This window comes from Caenorhabditis elegans, chromosome IV (assembly GCF_000002985.6).
Source record: "Caenorhabditis elegans chromosome IV".
NCBI classification, from domain to species: Eukaryota; Metazoa; Nematoda; class Chromadorea; order Rhabditida; family Rhabditidae; genus Caenorhabditis; species Caenorhabditis elegans.
In genome coordinates, this window is record NC_003282.8 from 5,899,596 (window position 1) to 5,913,891 (window position 14,296).

The following is a 14,296-nucleotide window of genomic DNA, read 5'->3' on the forward strand; positions in this document are numbered from 1 at the left end:
AAAATTCATTACCACACATTGGCACAAGAACATTTGTAAATAAAAACAAAAAGAATAGGGTTATGAATTGATTATCCAACTAATGAAGTATTCATAAGAACATTTGAAAGATGTGGTGGCTGTTGTTGGGCTAAAAGCAGTGATTGAGGTGGAATTGTTCTTGATTGATTATGAGCAAATGGATGTGTTCTATCATCTGGTGATAAGGATCCAAGAACAACGACAAGGCAGAGAAATAGTACAAATGCAAGCCAGACGAGGAGAAGACACAGCTTCTTGTGACGGCACATACATTCTTTACACATTTTGGATTTCTGGAAATGTTGCAAATTGAACCAATCGTCTAATCATGTTCAATATTTGTTTATGTTGATAATTCCAGAGTGAAACAATAGTTTGTAGTTTAGCTTATAAATAAGGTTTTTTAAATGTCGAGCTAGACAGAAACATCGAATGTAACTAATAAGGAAGTTATTTGTCAAAAACTTGAAACAGTATTTGAATATGAATTTGAAATTTTTTTCCATACAGTGTTTCTTTCAAAAATAAGGATGTGAAGCAATTCTTGGCATGTTTTAGAAAAAGTAAATTTTGTTTATACAGAAAAAAATGTGTCTGATCTGAAAATATTTTTAATTTTTGTAGCAAAGTAGTGCTCAAAAATGTCATGAACGAATGCCATGAAAAATTCAAAAATTCAAGGCAATTTTCATACATTTTTCAAACTTGTCGAATGAAATGAAAACAATTTTGAGATTAAACAACTTTAAAAAGATATTTTGACATTAAATTTCAATCAAAAATAATAAGTACATAATCTATAATAGAATTGCCACATCAGATTTTTTTTTCTAAATTTTGGAAGTTATCTGACAAAACTTTATACGATTTACAATTTTTATTGTGAGCGGTTATTCTCCGAAAACGTTATTGATATTTCAGATTTGTTTTTAAATAAAATCTACCAAAAATTTTTAAATTTTTAAAAATGTTTTCTACTGTTTCACTATAGTATATATACTTCCACTTCATGTGTATATTAATACTGTTCCTTCAGAAGAGATTAAAAAAACGTTGGAGTTTCGAAATTTCTTGAATAATAAACTTTATAAAACTCATTTCATAAGTGATCGCAGGCAAACTATATCGATAAATGGAAACTCTTTCAGATGATAAATGCCTCCATTTTACTCTCCGCACACGACTATCATTCTTTAAGTGATTTTCCAATGTTTTTATTGATATTACTGTTATCTGGAATTAACAAATTTATTACATGTTTTTAGGATTCATAAAACAGTACCTTATTGCATTCCGTATCCTTTACCCATAAAAAGTACATATGTTCTTCACGAGGCGTTGAGTCCAGGTATTTCTTGATTTGATTCAACTTTTTTTCGCCTAAGGAGGCAATAAAAACGTCGGCTTGTGCTCCAACTGGTTGCTCACAAATCTGAAAGAAAAATCAGACCATAAAGTATTCAGAAATTTTTAGTAATTTTCGACTATTTCAAAGTGACCATTTAATTTTCGGCAAGATTTATAACAATGTTGCTCTGTGGATAAATCTGTGTTCATCTTTTTGAAATTTGAAATTTAGTGTAGAATTAATCGAATATTAATAACCTCTGTATTTTAAAGATAAACATGCTTACCGTTGAAGGACCAGGTTCATCTCCATAAATTGAGAAAATTGATGGAGACGGTGAGACAGGCCGCCCGTCTTCCATTTCCAAGTCTCTTCTAGATTCATCTTCATTTGTGCTCAAAGCAGCGTACCCGAATGTGATAGAATCTTTTTTGTCTTCTTTCCTTTCCCTAAAAACATTTTAATTCGAAAAAAAAGATATCCGTGTTCCGGTTTTCCTAGATTTATTTTTTTAAAAAAATAATTTCAACAAAATTTCAAAAAAAAAGTATGTTTCATTGTATCACTTTAAAGAATGTCTATAGTTTCTCGTGTTCAGAAAACTTTTTAGTCATGATCAAGGGTGTCAATTCCCGTTTCCCGTTTTTCCCGTTGTCCCGTTTTTGGGATGTTTTCACGGGAACGGGACATTTTCCCTCATTTTTTGGATTTTTAAATATCTGTTTAATATTGAAAAAATCGATAAAAATGTTTATAATGCAGTTTTTTTTAATAATTTGCCTCGAATACACTAAAATTTACGCCAACTATGCACTCTTTTTTTAAACCGCCCAGTTTGTCCCGTTTTTTGAGTGTTTTCAAAAAAACGGGAATTCCCGTTGTCCCGTTTTTGAAATTTTCACGGGAACGGGAATTCCCGTTTTCCCGTTTTTAAAATTTTCACGGGAACGGGAATTCCCGTTGTCCCGTTTTCGAAATTTTTAGGGGACATTGACACCCTTGGTCATGATCTTAAGATCAAAAATTTCTGCAAGTATGGAAACTTTAAAAAATGAATGAAAAAACGAGTTGCAATATAAATTAGGGGTTTGTGGCAAAACAAATATTTTTCGTCTCCATTAACAATTAAAGTAAGACAAACATTTTGAAAGCATTGAAACAATAATTGCAATTTTTTTATTTGGTCAATAAATATTGAATTTTTAGGAACTTTTTATGAGCAATGATACTTGAATTTAAGTTCCATCACTTATTTAATATTGCAATTATATAATTTTTAGCTTATTTTGTTTATGAGGCAGATTAAAGTGTTAAAAACTTCATTGATTCCAGTTTTTAGTTCGTTGAAGTTCAAATAAACCAATAATGATACACCTTCATCAGCAACTTATCAGATATCTGAAACAGAAATTTTTTCTATTTTCTCGCAGGGTAAAATGATCAAAAAGCTGATTGCAATTACTCATAGTAAATGTATAAGGAAAAATTTAGCTTCTGATTTTTCAACGATGACTAGAAGTATAGAATCAGTTTTTCAAGCTTAATTTTATTTACTTGTCACAAGTGTGACACAGATATCATTTTTTAAAAAAGATCATTTAGTACTTTACTTCGGCCACTAATAAAATTTTACTGAAACTTTTCAAAGATCGCAATGTTTCATGTAAGATATCTATTCTGCCGATACTTTTTTTGAAGTTACGGACTGGATAAAACTTGTGTAATCATTTTTTATAGAATATTTATCATATTCATCACAATTATGAAACAGAACATTTTTTCAAAAATTCTGCGGTTTCTTATTGTTGCAATAAATTATTATTTTCAAACATTAGTACTGCTACGTTTAGCCAATTTGTTTCTTCTCAACATTTCCTAGACTAAACCCCTTATCAACTCGCCTCCCACTCAATTTTTAGCTTCCGTAATCTAATAATTGAACCCAATTACCGATTTATTCAGTTGAATAAACATATGTTGGAAGAAGGCGCCCCGTACAAATTGTTTGATTTGATTCCGACATTTTTCTACTTTTTTTTCATCTTTTTCAGTCTACCAACAAAAAATCACAGAATCAAAACATGTTTTCGAATAAAAATGTTTTCTCTTTCTCTCTCAGTCTCTCTAACTAAGCCCCCCTTCACTTCCAGCAGACAATTTGCAGCTCATTGAGCAACTTGACTCACCTGAAGCTTTCATACGGTCTAATTGTGACTCGTCGTTCTTGTTTTGATGGCATATGTACAAGACTGAAACGTTTTGATTTGAGTGCTGACTCGATTGGTGTTCCTCCTTCAGATAATTTTGGTATAGGAAGAGGTTTCACTGAAGATTTCGAATTTGTTGGGATCGACGCCGATGTTGCTCGGCGATCCATTAGATCGGGCATCTGGAAATTGGAAATTTGATAATAATTTAGTAATAAGATATCACTATCGTAGAATCAAAACGTAAATTTTAAAATATAGATGTTGAAACGGTAGAAAAATTTAAAAATTTGGAAAATGAGAAAATGTTTGAACACGCAATGATTCCAATATGAGAAGTCGAATTCACTTTCAAACCAATCAGCGTCTTCGAACACACACACTGCACCTGATTGGTTCAAAAGAAAACATAGCAAATCACTGATTGGTCATGCAGTTTTCATGTTAGAGGGAATTCAAACAGTGAAGTTGGGCAAAAAAAATTCACGATTTTAAAGTAGGATTTTTTATTTGAACTGGTTTTGTGAGGTTTTTCTGAATTTCAGACAAAATTTCACGCTTTTAGCATGTGCATCTGTGATTTCTTGGGAAAAGAAACTTAATGAGCACTTATTGAGCACTAAGAAGCAGATTTTCTGTTTGACTTTTGTAACCAGTTTGTTTATTTTTCAAAATTTAGCAATACACGATAAGTTATGTAATTAAAAGTTACAAAGAAAATTTCACCAAGATTGTTTTCCATTATGATAAAGAATTTATTACAAAAGCTGTGAAACAGAAAAAAATTAAAATGAAACTTTGAAGTTATTCTGCACTTTTATCGGCTTTTTATACGATAAACGATTCCCGAATGATATACCAACTCAAATCATATTCAAAGTACACGAGGTAAATGTCAAGTTACTAATCAGCTATACAACCCCGCGGGAGAACAAGCAACGGCAAAAACAAAATGCTTGGCAACCGAAACCAACAATTTGAAATAAAAAAATTTGATCAGCTGATCTAGTAGCCATGGAATGGCGTCAGTTTAAATGAATATAATTCCGTTGAGACCAATGGGGCTGTGTCGAGATATATAATTAATTGTGATTTAGACGGATTTTTTTCTTAAAATAATAATATGTTTCAGCTTGGTTTTTTAAACTCGAAAAAATAAGTAGTTTTCATTCAGTTTTGAACAGCGGTAACAATACATTTTATTCAGTGTCATACGTTGAGAATTAAAGATATGAAAGTTGTGGTTCCCACGTTATAAAAATTTGTATAAAATTAGGTGTATAGTATATCTAACTGAAACAGTAAAACACAAAACAAACATTGAAAATGAAAAGGAATGAAAAAGAAGTGTAGCCTTGTGATTCGATTATAATGTGGTTCCCCTTCTTGATAGTTCAAGAGGATTTCAAATTTAAGACATTATAAAACAATTAGTCATCTGACATCTTTACAGAATCTATTAATTTTTTAATTCTTTTTTTTCGAGTTTTTTCTGCTTCACTGTATTTTTTTAATATCGAGTTTTTTAATAGACTATCATTTGATTCTGTGCTATTGATTTTAACATTGTCAACTGCTAAAAGTTTTCCTAATTCAAAAGCGTTGTGATTAGCTAACCACAGTATTTTAAACATGTATTATACATCTGATAATTACAGAATTTTGAAAATTAGAAAACATTTTTGAAAATTAAAAAGTTTTGCGCTCTTTATAACCTGCTTTACTGACAGCTTCTACTAATCTTAAAAGACGACGAATTGACAAACTAAGTTTTGAGTTTCAGGAAACAGGAAAAAATTTTTCAAGGAACAAATTCGACTTTTACTTATTTTTGTCGCCGTTTTGCAAAATTGTTACCAAATTTTTAAACGTTTAAATTTTTACAGAGTAATTTACAAATTTACAAAGTAAAAAAAATGTAGCAAGTTACAGATTTAATCTCTAAATTTGTCTGCATCCAGTTTTGAATATTAATTTCCAAAAAACAAGAAAATTTTATTAAATTGAACACAATTCAGAATTTGACACATTTTTTCTGAAACTGAAAGGTATTGGATGTGCTCCAATTAAATTTTTTTCTTAACGGAACAAAAAAATAAATGAAAAATAACAAAAAATGGGAGAAAAACAAACATTACCAAGAAGACCATGGTGTTCTTTCAGTAATTAGAAAAAGTACGGGTGATGGAGAATTAGAAAAGGAACGAGGAAAAATTGGTCAGAAAACATTCCTGGAAACACAAAAAAAAGGAGAAGCATGGAATCTAGAAGCATTTCTGAAGCCGAAAAAGAAATATGGAAAATATGAGTCCTCGAGCTGCGTGCACAAAAAAGGCGGAGAAGAGGAAGCCGAAATTTCTCAAATTTCAGCTCGATTTCTATTTCTAAGCATAGCTTCACTTCGCACGCGGCTCCTTAAGGAAACGGGACAAAATTCAGACAGATTGGGTGTCGGATACGAACGAAATGAGACGAGGAGTGCATTCAGGAAATGGAGGAAAGGCAGCTGACAGGAGAAGACGGGAGGTGTCAATGAAAAGAAGAAGCTTCAATTCTGATTAATTGCCGTGTTTTTGAGCTTTTTGATATCGGAAATGATGTTCAAAATGATGGGGGAAAACTAATCAGCTGATAATCCAAAAAGTTATTGGATTAATTATCGGTTATATGTTTCAAAGCTTATCTTGATGATGTTCTAGGATTTTCAAGAAACCTTGGACTTTTGCTGTAGGAATCTTCAGGCGTAGGTTCCTCCTTGATACCTGCCTTCTTACCTAATGTTATGTTTTTACACAGATTATAATTCGACTACATAAACTAATATTGAGAAATACTTTACAAATTTATAAATAAAATATGCGAAACCGTAATAAAATTGTAACCTGAAATCTTAAAATGTTTTTCTTCTATTTACATTTCAGAACTGGAATTTTAAACATTATTTCAGCTTTTTTCTTGTGATCAACTAGATTTAAAAAATTAAATGAAAAAAAATTCGGATTATTAGTGGCGAAAGTTACCAATACACACTTAATGACTTGATAAAACCGCAAAATTCATGTAAATCATTCAAGAAACAAGACACGATTTTTAAACTGATGAACTTTTTAGGAACATCATTTTCAATCAAGAAGTTTAGTACAAAATTGATCGTTCAAAATTTAAACTACTTTGTATTCACAAAAGAAACAGTACGTCTTTGCTATAAACACTGGCAATTTAATAAAAACGAGCATATAAATGAAGCACGAACTTAGATTGTGTAAATGAGATTCAGATAATTATGTTTTGAAACATGTAATGCTTATTTCTGTATTTAGTTTTTGAATTATTCAAAAATAATGATAACGACATCCGGTTTTTGTGGTAATTGAACAAAATTATATCAATAGAAAAATATAAATAAAGTATGTTTGAGAACATTGAGGCAAACTTCACAGGTTCATATTTTAAAACCATGTGAAACTGCAAGAAAATTGTTTGCTCGAAACACTCAAATTTGAAACCCTACATTTTTTAATTCAGTAGCTCTGAAGCAGCGCCATATTTTTTGTTTCTTGTGTACATATAACAAAAAGGTAAAACGGTGAGCAGTGGAATGAAACATTTTCAAAAATGTCCACTATCGAAAATAATATCTCGATTAAATTTTTGAAATATTATACTTCTGAAATCTTACATTTTTACTACGAATGGAAAAAGTGGATTGAATCAATGTTGAAATTTACCAATACAAATTCGAAAACAATATGAAACCGTCACAAATGAGTAAGCCAAAACGAGACAGTATAAAAACTGTAAGCCCTTTATAAATATAACAACAAAGAGAATTGAGCAACGGATAATCTGTATTGAGAAACACTTTTTTGAGTTGAAAAGATATTGTGGCACAATTGGGGTGACTGAATCAAGTAAGTGAACGAATAAATTAAATTTATTAACGGTGTTTAACGATTAACGAGTTAACGATGTTTTGGAACATGTCAAGTTTATTTTATGAATTTTTCTTTCTGAACCCATTCAAAAATAATTATTATGACACCGGGTTTTTATAAATTTTTTTTCAGATTTATACATTTTATCAAAAGAAAATTACAGTAAAATCGATGTGAAGGCACCTGTCGTGTGCTTTTTTGGGAATGTCTATTACGTGACCAATTATTTATACTCTTTCAAAAGGTTAGCATAAAACCATCGGAAGCTTGGTATTTGGTGAATTTGGTGAATGTCGAATAGGTGAATGGTAGGCACTTAAACTTTCAGGATTGAAACAATCAAAAGGGGCACGGTATTGAATACTAATCTAAATCCTTTAAAAAAAACTGTAAGAAAACAATTTCTCAAATAATACATATCATCAAAGTCATTCGTACTCAACAGTTGCTTAAAACGTTGATTTTTTGTAAAATTTTAATTTCATAATTTTGTCGGGACTCATCCGGATGTGCAAATGCCTCGTGTATGGATGAGGAATCTTTCAACATCAATGCACAGGATACTCAAAAGTTGCTTGAAACGTTAATTTTTTGTGAAATTTTAATTTCATAGAATTATGTAGTAAAACCTAAAATGTTGGAAAATTATAAGGCAAAATTAATTTTTCGTTTTTAAAACAAAACATGGAACTGTTTTTTACTGCCACCATCAAAAAGCGTCAGCGTTCAACACAGAGAGCAGGACTGAAATTCAGAAAATTGTGAATTATTCATGAGACTTTCTCTTTTCGTTTTTTTTCTATTCTCGAACGGAAAGCTTCCACACAATGTCATTTGTCATGCTCCAGATGTTCCCGAATGAAAATAGAAAATAGTGAGAGATTGAGAGAGTAAAAAGATGGAAAATAAGATAGAAAATGTGGTCAACAATCTTAAATTTAGCAGCAAAGGGGAAGACTCCTCTCCGTGGAATTTCAATTTTACAATTTCAGTCGTGTCTGATCAAAGAATTTGATAACTGGAAGGAAGAAATTGAACAAAACTCAAGATTCTTGATATTTAAAGAATATCAAGGGAATGAGGAGATTGTGCTATGGGAAAACATGTAATTTTAGAATCGAAAAAGGTTGTAATTATCTGCCAATTCAAAGAAAACCATTGAATACGGTGAAATAATAATAGGGCTTGGGAAATAGAATCTGTTTTGATTGAGTTTAGAAATCAAACACCTAAAGAAACAGGCTTACTAGAGGATTTTATCAAAGAATATAGTGACAATCTTTATTTAGACATGGTTTCGTTTCAATTTTTATGTTATGTATTTATGAAAATGAAATTACAGTTTCAAGAGTAAATTAACTATTTCATGAAGTTGTAATAACTTAATTTGAAGGATATAGGGCATTTCTCTTCAAATCCTTAATACAAACCTTATACTTGAAATACTTGCATACCTGATAGTGAGCTCAAGCCGACCTTACAAGCTTATTTCTTGCCAAAAATATGTATTTTTGTACTTATTTTTAGCTGTATCTTTAAAAGAACTCAATTATAAGGAGTAAGTAAAAATGCGTGATATGCAAAAAAGTGGAGCTTACGTCAAGTTTAAAAAGATGCTATTGGCGAACTTGTAGGCAGTTGATAGGCACGATGAAAACAGTGTCTGTCTAGTTAAAAATCCTTTAAAAATTCAAAGTCTTGAATTTTAGATTGAAGTAAACAATAATTGTTTCGAAAGTTTTAGAAAATTCTTATAAATGCTACATAAATGTGCACCTTTTTTTTTAATTTCAAACAAATCAAAATACCAAAACTTAAATTTTTAGCAATCAGTTTCAAACTAACATTTTTAAACTATAATTATAGTCAAGCAATTCTGAGAATGTTTCATCAACTTTTCCAACTTTTCAGAAATTATGACAATTGTAAAAATTATTGCTGTTTCAAAAACTGCATGTTTGGAATTGGATGATTTTTGTTTGGTGATCTAATGGCCGTTGCAAAGCTCATATATGTATTTTTCGTTTTAACAGCTTGCGATGAAATGAGATTTGAATTTCCGAGTTAAAAGATAATTGAGTTGGATGTAAATTCACCTACAGCAAAACAATTTTCACCGTTTTGCGGTGTTCATACAACTCTCGATTCAATATTCCTTAAAAATTTGTTTGATTATAAAATTAGACATAAATGTGACGTCACGCACGTCCTGCCAATTTTGGCGGTCGCAATTGCTATTTTCGAATAAAATAGAAGAACTTAAAAACTACTGTTTCAGGTATAGCGTATTTCTAAGTCATTCGAAAGTTCCTAACAAGTCACTTTATTTATGGGGTACAAAACAGAAAATATATATTTAGTTGTAAAATTCCAAAAATCTTCTTAACCATACTCAAAAACTGAAATCATGCCAGCTAAGAGCATCAGTCAACACTCTTTTAATTCTCACCTCTCATCCAACACAATTCGTTGCCTTATTTCCTCTCAAAATCTATTTCATTTGAACTTCCTTCTGTTTCTTTTCGCCATTTTAATTAAAAATGGGTAGAGAAGAAGGACCTATTTTCAACTAAAAGTATACATGAAAATCACAAGATTCTTGAAGGAAAAAAGAGGTGAATAGGAAGGAGAAGATCAAGTAAAGGATACAACGTATGTCGACAGAATAAGAAGAACAGGAAATCAACTGAAATGTGCACTTTGAGACTTTCTTTTTGAGACATTTTGAAGGGAACAATGATCTAAAGATGAGGACAACTTGATTTCTGTTTCATATTATATATATATATATATATATATATATATATATATATATATATATATATATATATATATATATATATATATATATGTTTTTGACATACTCCTTTAGTTGGTATTTTTATGCTATTTGGTAATAAACTGTTAACTATTTGCAGTTTTTGCACAAAACTGTTACAGTAGAATTATATATTCTTGTGATTTTTTTTAAAATAAACTCTCAATTAAATCATTAAAAATTCTAGCAAGTCAAATGCATATAAAATATCTTTGAAGCTTTTTAAAGTTATTGTTGCATTATACTCACAGTTTTGTAAAACGTGGTTTATTCATTAGTTATACATTAGATTACTTCCATGACAAACTTTTAAAATATATAGCTAGCTACTAGCTATAGCTACAATATTAAGTTCTACAATTCGTTATAGAAACATGAAGTTTGAAACATATATATATATATATATATATATATATATATAAAAGTACGAAATGAGTATGTTTTGGTTTAAGTATTAAACCTGAAATATTTCCAATAAAACAAATAAATGAAAAGATGCTCAAAAAATTTTCAAGAATGGCTACCAAATTGAAAGTTAAAGGGGGAATCATTTTAGCAAGTTAGCGAAACAATACAAACATTTAAAACCATTATTAAGCATTTCAAAAATATGGCAATTAAACTTTATTAAACACACAACTTGTGCGAAATTGTTGTCAAAAAGCGCTTTGCATTTTTGGAATTTCACACAAATAAGTACTGTATTCATCAAATCCAAAAATTTTTAAATAGATTCACTCAATTATTTTACTCTGTATTGGCTAAAAACTCTGAAACCTTCGAAATTTCAAAGAAAACCAAAATTTAAAAAAAAAACTGTTTCAGATAATGCATTTGTTTGTTTAATTTGGTTATTGCTAATTTCACAATGTTTATTGATAATTGATAACTCTATAACAGGATTTTCTATTAAAATTTGAAGCGGGGAGAAGTTGTTTCATTAGCTCGAATAATTTTTCATAGCCAAAAATACCAGTTTTGAATTTGCTTGAAGGTTAGTAATACAATGCGAAAAAACAAAAAAATGGATACAATTTGAGAAATTCATGTTAACTTTCAGGGATAGTTGCAGATTTTTTGCAATCTACCGTAAATTCCTGAATCAAACTACTACAACCTATATTATGTTTGTGAAACTGTAGATTTCTTAGACGGCTTACAGGAGTTTTTTTTAGTTTTATTTTTAAAACATTTAGAAAATTTGAATCTGAATTCATAAATTTTTGGCCAATTCCCAAAAATTGCAAATTGACCGGCGTGGCGGAAAATCGAAACAAAAATTGAAATTAAATACATTTGTTTCAATTGCATTAAACATCAGAAAATGATAATGGCAACGACAGTAATTGATACGGTATTCATTTAAAAAATTTGCAACCATCGAAATCTAATGAAATTCTTCTTCCGATTATGATTTTTGTATAGTAATTTTTGACCACCTTGCGTATAGTGAAATGATTTGTGATAATAAAGTTGATAATAAATCAACAGGAAAAATAGAAGAAAAACAATTGGAATGTCTGGAGATTTCCGGTCAGAACACACCTATTTTTCCTTTTTTTTTTAGTAATGACAAATTTGTATGTACTCTGTTTCAAAGGTAACGAAACAAATTTATAGTGGATTTTATTTTCACTTTTTATGTCACTTATGGAATATGAAAAAACGAATAAAAAACGCATGCTTTTGTCATGTTTTCTGTTTTGTATTTTCATGCAAAAGAAAAATTTCGAAGCGGAAGTTCCCACTAGAATCAAAAATTTGAATGAAATCTCTGAAAACGATTTGATGAAAAAAATAAATAAACAGGAATGAGTTGCGAAAACTCGAGAAGGAGAGAGAAAAAGTGAAAAACTGAGAAAATAACAAGTAAAGGGGGAAAGAAGTCATGATAATTGTTTTTTTTTTCCTCGTTCCGACTTTAAATGGGGAATTGAAGTTGAACAGGAAGATAACACACTCAGATGGGCTATGGGATAAAATTTTTTTACTAAAAAAATAATTACTAAATTTTCAAAAAACAATTCTTTTAATATCATATTTATGAAACAGTAGTTTTTTTGAAAACTTAGAAAAATTCAGAAATTTCATATTTGGTCTATAATATTTGAATTTTAAATTTAGTTTTTGACGACGCTGCGGAAAATCAAAAAAAAATTGAATTAATAACTGTTATTTATTTATTTCAAGAATTAATTTTCCAGTCAAGCCGCCAGGTTTTCCGCGGCGATTCCACAGAATGAGTCATGTCTCTCAAATATGATTTGAATTAAAATTTATGATATAGAAAGGTATTTGATTTGTCTGAAAATAAAATTTCTTTAAGTTGAAAAACTGCCCTAAAACTGTCTGAAAATTAAAAATAGTCGGAAAAAATTTCAATAATTTGTCAGTTTTTTCTTGTTTTTTATATTCCGATACTAAATTTCATTAAAAAATATTGGGAGAACTTAGCACACTGGCTTATCTTGTTGAAAAACCCCTGACTAAAGGCATGAAAGATCCTTTCTGCTTGTAATCAGGAAACCTTCGCCTGTCTCGGGCCTACACACATGCCTATCATTGCCAAAATACATGTTAAACAATGTGACACTTAGTTAGGCATGAAGATTTGAGTTTGTAGGATTTTACAATTTGAAAAAGGTTATTATCTGATTTTGAAAATTTACTGTTTCAAATACTTTTGATAATGATTACAAAAATATCATCAAACAATGTATTATCTTTATCAAATTATCTATCTATCAAAAAAACAAGGAATCTATACTTGGAAAAATGTGAATCAAAAGAAAAAAGTGAGACGATTGACGTTAAAAGCAGGTGTTTCATTCTGGCAATGGCCACCAGAGAATTCCGTCCGAGCGTATGATTTGTTAAATTGAATTTGGGAACGTGAAAAGCTGGGCCGCTTCGATTGATGATTCATTGCGCAAAACTTTTTAGTTTGATAGAATATTTAGATAAAAATATCAATAAATTCTGAAAATGTTAGTTGAGAGCGCGGGCGGCGCCTACTAAATAATGGAATAATAAACAAAAATCTTTAAGGGCTAATTATAGAGTGAAGCAAAAATAAAATAAATGAAGGTCTGAGTAATAATTAACATTTTGAAAAGTTTATATTTACAGCATTTTACATTTTTAAAAATTGGCAAAATAAAATTTATCTCGGTTTCAAAACTTTCAAAAATTCAGAAATATATATATATATATATATTATTAGGTTACCATAATGCAAATCTAATATGAACACGAAGTTCAGAATTAATTTTCTAAACTTTTTCGTTAACGTTTCGGACTTTATAAGTATTAATAAACTATGGCCAATTTTCTGCATTTAGAAATTAAAATGCAATTTGTTTTTAAAAAAATTATCTCAGTTTCAAAATTCAGTAAATATTTATATACCTACTTGTTAGAATTTCTGGCAAATTAATATGAATAAGCATTTATGTTCAATATTACTTGTTCAATTGTTTTGAATTTTATTGATTTTTATTGATTTTTATAAAGTATGCCGTGTTTGTGGCCATTTGCAATCATTTATAGGGTTAAAGTTTTAGTTTTTAGTGAACCCAACTGCAGAAAATGAAAAGTTACGGAAACATGGGGAAATTTACTTTGCAGACGAATGACGTCACATACTTCCGTGGAACTTTTTCTCCCAGGAACAGCTTCAGTTTTGCAGTGAAAAATAATTCTGGTAATTAATTGTTATGTGCTAGCGCTACGAAAAATCTAAATGAATATACGCTAGAGAAATTTTTTGGGATTTTTGAATTTAGAATAATTTTCTATATTGCTTTAAAAATTTACAAACGAAGCTTTTGATAGCTGACGTTGATACGTCCAGAAACTTTTCAAGTAGATCAAGATCAATCTTACTTCCGTACATAAAGGTAGTGGAACCGAGGTTGATGATAATCCTATTTGGTTTCCTTAGAGTGAGTATACATATATGCTGGAA

The 14,296-nt window shown here is 29.8% G+C and overlaps 1 protein-coding gene and 42 non-coding genes across 44 annotated transcripts; 18 read left to right on the forward strand and 25 right to left on the reverse strand.

Moving 5' to 3' along the window:
• Position 1: 1 nt before the first annotated feature.
• Positions 2 to 3,760, reverse strand: H04M03.12 (Ras-associating domain-containing protein; the record flags this gene model as incomplete). Of its 2 annotated transcripts, NM_068487.5 has the most annotated exons (5): positions 3,556 to 3,760; positions 1,656 to 1,818; positions 1,304 to 1,453; positions 1,120 to 1,254; positions 72 to 314 (listed from the first exon to the last, which is right to left on the reverse strand). In NM_068487.5, exons 1-5 carry the CDS (start codon positions 3,756 to 3,758, stop codon positions 72 to 74), a joined length of 894 nt encoding a protein of 297 aa, NP_500888.3. In that variant the 5' UTR covers positions 3,759 to 3,760. The 2 variants fall into 2 exon arrangements, with proteins under 2 accessions (NP_001343799.1, NP_500888.3); NM_001356924.3 differs by having other exon boundaries at positions 2 to 1,254.
• 21ur-1649 lies at positions 326 to 346 on the reverse strand. Its single transcript, NR_054874.1, has one exon.
• 21ur-9817 lies at positions 327 to 347 on the reverse strand. The gene has a single exon (NR_054875.1).
• 21ur-14315 lies at positions 426 to 446 on the reverse strand. The gene has a single exon (NR_054876.1).
• Positions 429 to 449, reverse strand: 21ur-8996. The gene has a single exon (NR_054877.1).
• On the forward strand, positions 1,047 to 1,067 carry 21ur-8746. The gene has a single exon (NR_054878.1).
• 21ur-13364 lies at positions 1,050 to 1,070 on the forward strand. The gene has a single exon (NR_054879.1).
• On the forward strand, positions 1,553 to 1,573 carry 21ur-2309. Its single transcript, NR_054880.1, has one exon.
• 21ur-918 lies at positions 1,964 to 1,984 on the forward strand. The gene has a single exon (NR_054881.1).
• 21ur-9141 lies at positions 2,711 to 2,731 on the reverse strand. Its single transcript, NR_054882.1, has one exon.
• Positions 3,069 to 3,089, forward strand: 21ur-3101. The gene has a single exon (NR_131530.1).
• Positions 3,072 to 3,092, reverse strand: 21ur-12492. The gene has a single exon (NR_131531.1).
• On the reverse strand, positions 3,073 to 3,093 carry 21ur-2745. The gene has a single exon (NR_131532.1).
• On the forward strand, positions 3,208 to 3,228 carry 21ur-5108. The gene has a single exon (NR_054883.1).
• Positions 3,761 to 3,783: 23 nt separating the features above from the next.
• Positions 3,784 to 3,804, reverse strand: 21ur-7005. Its single transcript, NR_054884.1, has one exon.
• A 482-nt stretch (positions 3,805 to 4,286) lies between these two features.
• On the reverse strand, positions 4,287 to 4,307 carry 21ur-4177. The gene has a single exon (NR_054885.1).
• Positions 4,308 to 4,742: 435 nt separating this feature from the next.
• Positions 4,743 to 4,763, forward strand: 21ur-13403. Its single transcript, NR_054886.1, has one exon.
• On the forward strand, positions 4,747 to 4,767 carry 21ur-5320. The gene has a single exon (NR_054887.1).
• A 348-nt stretch (positions 4,768 to 5,115) lies between these two features.
• Positions 5,116 to 5,136, forward strand: 21ur-13959. Its single transcript, NR_054888.1, has one exon.
• 21ur-10945 lies at positions 5,117 to 5,137 on the forward strand. Its single transcript, NR_054889.1, has one exon.
• Positions 5,138 to 6,375: 1,238 nt separating this feature from the next.
• 21ur-10767 lies at positions 6,376 to 6,396 on the reverse strand. Its single transcript, NR_054890.1, has one exon.
• A 162-nt stretch (positions 6,397 to 6,558) lies between these two features.
• 21ur-11762 lies at positions 6,559 to 6,579 on the reverse strand. The gene has a single exon (NR_054891.1).
• Positions 6,580 to 6,806: 227 nt separating this feature from the next.
• On the reverse strand, positions 6,807 to 6,827 carry 21ur-5099. The gene has a single exon (NR_054892.1).
• A 269-nt stretch (positions 6,828 to 7,096) lies between these two features.
• 21ur-15617 lies at positions 7,097 to 7,117 on the reverse strand. The gene has a single exon (NR_054893.1).
• A 149-nt stretch (positions 7,118 to 7,266) lies between these two features.
• On the reverse strand, positions 7,267 to 7,287 carry 21ur-1792. The gene has a single exon (NR_054894.1).
• A 205-nt stretch (positions 7,288 to 7,492) lies between these two features.
• 21ur-13653 lies at positions 7,493 to 7,513 on the reverse strand. The gene has a single exon (NR_054895.1).
• Positions 7,514 to 7,789: 276 nt separating this feature from the next.
• Positions 7,790 to 7,810, forward strand: 21ur-2751. Its single transcript, NR_054896.1, has one exon.
• A 217-nt stretch (positions 7,811 to 8,027) lies between these two features.
• 21ur-9895 lies at positions 8,028 to 8,048 on the reverse strand. Its single transcript, NR_054897.1, has one exon.
• 21ur-10280 lies at positions 8,029 to 8,049 on the reverse strand. Its single transcript, NR_054898.1, has one exon.
• An 848-nt stretch (positions 8,050 to 8,897) lies between these two features.
• 21ur-7783 lies at positions 8,898 to 8,918 on the forward strand. Its single transcript, NR_054899.1, has one exon.
• On the forward strand, positions 8,917 to 8,937 carry 21ur-14323. Its single transcript, NR_054900.1, has one exon.
• A 557-nt stretch (positions 8,938 to 9,494) lies between these two features.
• Positions 9,495 to 9,515, forward strand: 21ur-7259. Its single transcript, NR_054901.1, has one exon.
• A 313-nt stretch (positions 9,516 to 9,828) lies between these two features.
• Positions 9,829 to 9,849, forward strand: 21ur-15570. Its single transcript, NR_054902.1, has one exon.
• A 434-nt stretch (positions 9,850 to 10,283) lies between these two features.
• H32C10.98 lies at positions 10,284 to 10,364 on the reverse strand. The gene has a single exon (NR_054904.1). It is a non-coding gene; the product is annotated as an Unclassified non-coding RNA H32C10.98 (non-coding RNA).
• H32C10.100 lies at positions 10,284 to 10,391 on the forward strand. The gene has a single exon (NR_054903.1). It is a non-coding gene; the product is annotated as an Unclassified non-coding RNA H32C10.100 (non-coding RNA).
• A 299-nt stretch (positions 10,392 to 10,690) lies between these two features.
• On the reverse strand, positions 10,691 to 10,754 carry H32C10.94. Its single transcript, NR_054905.1, has one exon. It is a non-coding gene; the product is annotated as an Unclassified non-coding RNA H32C10.94 (non-coding RNA).
• A 77-nt stretch (positions 10,755 to 10,831) lies between these two features.
• Positions 10,832 to 10,852, reverse strand: 21ur-10163. The gene has a single exon (NR_054906.1).
• Positions 10,836 to 10,856, reverse strand: 21ur-9405. Its single transcript, NR_054907.1, has one exon.
• 21ur-9753 lies at positions 10,837 to 10,857 on the reverse strand. Its single transcript, NR_054908.1, has one exon.
• Positions 10,858 to 11,190: 333 nt separating this feature from the next.
• Positions 11,191 to 11,211, forward strand: 21ur-8342. The gene has a single exon (NR_054909.1).
• Positions 11,212 to 11,402: 191 nt separating this feature from the next.
• 21ur-7278 lies at positions 11,403 to 11,423 on the reverse strand. Its single transcript, NR_054910.1, has one exon.
• An 890-nt stretch (positions 11,424 to 12,313) lies between these two features.
• 21ur-11246 lies at positions 12,314 to 12,334 on the reverse strand. The gene has a single exon (NR_054911.1).
• Positions 12,335 to 13,044: 710 nt separating this feature from the next.
• On the forward strand, positions 13,045 to 13,065 carry 21ur-7695. The gene has a single exon (NR_054912.1).
• Positions 13,066 to 14,296: the final 1,231 nt, after the last annotated feature.